At 36.1% G+C, this 5,458-nt stretch overlaps 1 protein-coding gene across 1 annotated transcript; it reads left to right on the forward strand.

The window, feature by feature from the left end:
• Positions 1-1,905: 1,905 nt before the first annotated feature.
• Positions 1,906-4,231, forward strand: opa3 (outer mitochondrial membrane lipid metabolism regulator OPA3). Its single transcript, XM_049576357.1, has 2 exons — positions 1,906-2,072; positions 3,260-4,231. Exons 1-2 carry the CDS (start codon positions 1,931-1,933, stop codon positions 3,586-3,588), a joined length of 471 nt encoding a protein of 156 aa, XP_049432314.1. The 5' UTR covers positions 1,906-1,930; the 3' UTR covers positions 3,589-4,231.
• Positions 4,232-5,458: the final 1,227 nt, after the last annotated feature.

Raw genomic sequence — 5,458 nt, forward strand, 5'->3', positions numbered from 1 at the left:
GTATGTAAAGAAGACGTAGTCTGTAGGCGACGTTACATAATTTACCACAGGCACATACAGCTTCATCGGTAATGGTATCCATTATAAGTGGTGGCAGACTTATGGGCTAGATTAATTTACCACGCAGTGTATAAAGAAATTAAAAAGAGCTCCACCCAGCCGCAACAATGACATTAATTAACACACTAATGCACCAATAATCAAAATCCAATAATACAGATATTATTTTGAAATGGGCCACTCTGCATAATCAGTACTCTTATTTTTGGTAGGCTATATTTAGATGCTTTTACTTAGGAGTTTGAATGAAGGTCATGTCCTGTAAGGTGTCCTTGAGTGCTATGAAATGCGCCTATGAATACAATTCATTTATTATTATTATTATTATTATTATTATTATTATTATTATCATTATTATTACATATGCTAAAATATAGGCCTACTGAACTATGGACATGGATAACCATGAACACAAATTTATTTTGTTTTACATTATCATGAACACTTTGATAAAGATTTATGAAACACTGACCATGTAACTGTACAGTACCACGTTTAAATGGTTGTAATACATGATGCATGTGCAGTATGACCTATACAGTGGTAGGCTGTGGTAGGCTACAAGCATCACAACAATACAGGATGTAGTGGAGATTAGATATAGATTATGGTTGTGTCTTTACAGTAGGCCTATATTGAATATTCAGCAGCTCTTGTTTTACCTGAAACCTTATATGTCATACATTAATGCCTGGACCAGATAGGAGTTTAGGAATGATGGAGAGTAAGTAAACTACATTTATTTAAGTACTATAGCCTACTACATTAGACTACATTTTTTGGCTATGTACTTGAGTATTTCCATTTTCTGCTACTTTATACTTTTACTCCACTACATTTTAGACACAAAGATTGTACTTTTTACTTGACCACATCAAAATATTTTAACACGAAATATAATCAATAAATAAATTGATGTATTGGTATGGATGAAGATCAGTCTTTATTGATCCATTGGTGAAATTCACAGGCTACCCAGCATAAAACAAAAAACAAACCCCTCCTTTACCAGCTGCAACATGATACACATTTATACATTATAACTATACGTAAATTAACATACATTATTCTGAAATGGGCCGTACTGCATGATGAAACCTTTTTTGTGCCGTGAGTAAAATTAGTAAAATTACTGCTGATACATATTTTGAATGCAGGACTTTTACTTCTAACAGAGTATTTCTGCATTGGGGAATTGCTATTTTTACTGAAATAAAAGATCCCAATATGGCCTCCCACCACTGCATTTAAAGAATTATTAAAATGAATACAGTGCCACTATACCACTAAATAATGTTGGTGTTAAAATCAGATAAGGACCAAAGCTTACCCAATATTTAGGTACCCTGTCACCGGGCTACATTACTTATTGTGAAATCAAAAATCAACATGACCTTTACCCATGAAACATCAGTGTCTGCCTGGGTTCTCTATCAAGTAAGTCCACATTTTTTAAAGAAAGTGACTCAACTAATAAAGTGTTGGCCTGGTACACATTGAGGGCAGAGGGCAAACTGGGTTTAGCAGTTCAGACAAATATGTTGAGTTTTAATAATAATAATAATAATAATAATAATAATAATAATGATAATAATAATAATGATAATAATAATAACAATGACTATTCTTTTTATTCATAAAAAATGAATAAGTGAAGCTTTTCTGTCATAAAATATACTTTCAGAGGTGTTTTGCCGAGATAAAACAAAGATTTTTCTTGTGACGAGAGCCCTTGAATTAGCCTGTATTCTACGGCACTGCTTATGGCTGGTGCAAACGTCATTATCACGTGGGTGGGTTTGTCTATCATTTAACGTCATCGCGTCGTCCTACGTGTCCCGCCCTACGCTGGCGAGTTGTTTCCGCCAAGATGGTTGTTGGTGCCTTCCCTATCGCCAAGCTCCTCTACCTCGGAGTGAGGCAGCTGAGCAAGCCTGTAGCGAACAGAATAAAAGCAGGAGCTCGGAGAAGCGAGTTCTTTAAGAATTACATCTGCCTGCCGCCGGCACAGAGTGAGTAACCGAGCTAACGGCTACCAATGACCGCTAGTTGCAGTGTCAGACACCCGGACGAGGGATAAAGCGAGGAGAGCTACGCCAGCCAATGAGATTGTAGTTGTCGAGACCGCTTACCCAATCATTTTCACGGGTTCATCGGCTCGACCAGTAGTAGCCAGGCAAGCTAGAAGAGGGCGGGTCTTGTGTGTCATTGAACAGGTTGTATGAAGCCAGCACCCTGAATGCCTTTTGAAAAGGCACTGTGCCCTCTTGTTTAGACACACTTGTCAGTTAAGTCGTACTAAACGCTGCTTAAATACAAGGTAAACCTAATGTGATATAATGTTATTCAAACTGTATGTTTAGGAGAGAGCTTGTCTCAAGAGCACGGAATACAAAAGCCTTTTTCTCTCTAGCTAGTCATTTTCAGTTTCATTTAAACTGAGACACATTGGATTTGATAATTCGAAGAACTATCTCATTGTAAAAATTGAGATAGACTATTTTTTTTATACCCATACGATACTTTATATATTACATTCTGGCATATTATTTTATACAGCTGTACTTTATTTTATCATAATATTTATAGCATATATATATATATATATATATATATATATATATATATATATATATATATATATAGCTTCCTTTCACCTTGCTCTATGTCTAATAAGCCATACTTATCATAGTGCACTATTATATACTAATGTAAATGTTTTACATCAGTAATCACACTACTGTGACTTTACTTTGACATTTTTGCCTCCAGTGCTTCATTTTAGTGTAATATACATCTCGTTATTTATTTTGTATACTCTCTATATTCATCTGTATTGCTATCCTTGTGTTGCTGCAACAACCAAATGTCTGTGCTAGGGATCAGTCGAAGTTTATCTTATATTTTACAGCTGGTGGTGGTTGTTAAGGGCTTGGCATCAGTTACAGACTACAAAATGATTCCTGACTTATTTGAATTAATGCCAATAAACTGTGCTGGAGAGGTTTAGTGTTCTTTTAAGCTCACTACACAGTCAGCTGTACACTCCCAACAGAATGTGAACAAATGCATCTTATTGCATTCTCACATGTATTTCAAACTATTTACTTGATATCATCTGAAGCAAAATTGCAAACATTCAAATAACATATCAAAAGTCAAAATTGAACTGCACACAGTTTGTTCTTTGTTCTCACAGTTTACCACTGGGTTGAGATGAGAACGAAGATGCGGATCATGGGCTTCCGGGGTTCCACCATTAAGCCCCTGAATGAGGAGGCGGCTGCAGAGCTGGGTGCAGAGTTGCTGGGAGAGACAGTCATCTTCCTTATTGGTGGTGGATGCATGGTGCTGGAGTACAGCAGGCAGGCTGCTAACTCTCGTCGCAAAGAAGAGGAGCAGAATGAGACCATCACAAGCTTACAGACTCAAATAGCAGAACTAACGCTAACTACAGAGACTCTAGATGCTCAGCTGAGAGAGATCAACAGGCACCTGCTGTCCTTTCCTGTTCCCAACAAAAAGTGATTAAATTAGTTCTTTGCTACATGGTGTGATCCTGTTTGTTGGTCTGTGTGTGAAGGGACAAGTGTGCATGAACGTAGTACTGCCATGTACAGCTGGAGTATGATCCTGCTTCACACACCGTCCTCTGCCCATTAAGTTGGATGGAAGAGGTGGAAATAAGCATATCAGTGCGTTGTGGATTTGGGTGCCATTACATTAGCTCATGTTTTGAGCAGCTAGTTGTAAAGGGGTATTACTATGATATTCATAGTGTTAATCTATGGTTGATCTTGCATGACCATGATAAAGTTGATTGTACATAAAGATTTACTATAAAATGTAATGGCATCCTTAAAGTTAATATATTTTATGACAGCTCCAGTGATCCTCACTGACATTAATCTCATAGGAAACTCTGATTTTCATGCTTAATGAGATATATACAAATGAGAAATATTTTGTGCATTTGACTGAAGGCCAAAAATGGACAACAAAAACAAACAAACATCAAGTCACACGCTCTGATTATTTTTAGGACTGTCTGGCCCTTCAGTCCCCATATTGTATTAACACTGTAAATCACTTTTATGGTTCATATGCATTGGATGTGGTGACAACTGTACAAAGTATGGTGTAAAATAAAATGGTATGCTGTCTGTAACAAGAGTTTTTTGTCCCCTTACACGCAAGTAAAGAGAATACAAACTTTACTGAAAATTAGGAATTGAGCCCAAATCACTCCCAGGTGGTATCATTCCAAATTATTTCTTTACATGGTACCTCATTTAATGTAAGTAAACTGTAAACTATATGATATCTATTTATGTGGTGGAAAATGACTAAATACATTTACTCAAATACTATATTTAGGTACAATTTTGAGGTAATTTCTATTTTCTGCTTCAGTAACATTTTTAATTCATGACTTTTACTTTTCTACAGTCGGGCAGTGTTGTGAGAAGGACTTGGGTATTTAAAGGAGTAAGGCCACAATGTAGAAATACTCACATTACATGCTACATTTACGCAAGTAAAAGTTCAAAAGTGTATGCATCAGCAAATACTAAAGTACAAAAAGTTAAAGTACTTAAAATGTAGAATACCTATCATATATGTAATAATATATGCAGAGATGAAGTTCTCTGATATTTTACTGAAGTAAAAGTATAAATACGAGAAGAAAAAAAAACCCTGTGTGATGTAAACCTATTCATTATGCAGAATGGCCCATTTCAGAATAACAGGCTTTATGTTGTATTGTTGGATTATAATTTGTGATGCAATCATGTGTTCATCACTTTATTATTACCGCTGGTACATGTGGAACTGATTTTAACAACATTAAATACTGCTGGGTAGTTTATGTACAATAATGCATCATAGTTTATCAGCTGATTGTATTTAGTTCTGAAAATCTGAATCTGCAATGTAGGTTAATATGATAGACATGCAGTGAAATAAAGAGTACACATTTCCCTCTGACATTTAGTGGAGTAGAAGTATGAAGTTGCAGAAAATGAAAATCCGCAATAAAGAGTACAAGTAGGCCTATTTTAAAGTATCTTAAACTTTTAATTAAGAACAGTTCTTAAGTCAATGTACTTAGTTACTTGCCACCACTGAGGTGTTACGCCGAAATGCTCAGCAGGCTGGTAGGTTTATAACACTACATTACCCACAATTCAGTCAATGCAAACACCGTACTACCTCCTAATTTGGAGTGGTCCAAGTTGCCAGTGTGTAGGTATTTCCTCACGTCTGTCTTTTTAAGTATTACACGGCATCACAGCAACGGTCTTTGGTAGATACAACAAGTGTCCCTCGGTGTTTAAATAGTGGTAGACTAAACCAAAGACGTAATCTAGTATCTTTGACTAAACCTGTGCATTCT

This window comes from Epinephelus fuscoguttatus, linkage group LG5 (assembly GCF_011397635.1).
Source record: "Epinephelus fuscoguttatus linkage group LG5, E.fuscoguttatus.final_Chr_v1".
In the NCBI taxonomy this organism is placed as follows: Eukaryota; Metazoa; Chordata; class Actinopteri; order Perciformes; family Serranidae; genus Epinephelus; species Epinephelus fuscoguttatus.

Coding starts and splice junctions, on each gene's coding strand:
- opa3 (XM_049576357.1), top strand. CDS start 1,931: ATGGTTGTTGGTGCCTTCCCTATCGCCAAGCTCCTCTACCTCGGAGTG. Junction 2,073..3,259: donor CTGCCTGCCGCCGGCACAGA/GTGAGTAACCGA, acceptor TTGTTCTCACAG/TTTACCACTGGGTTGAGATG.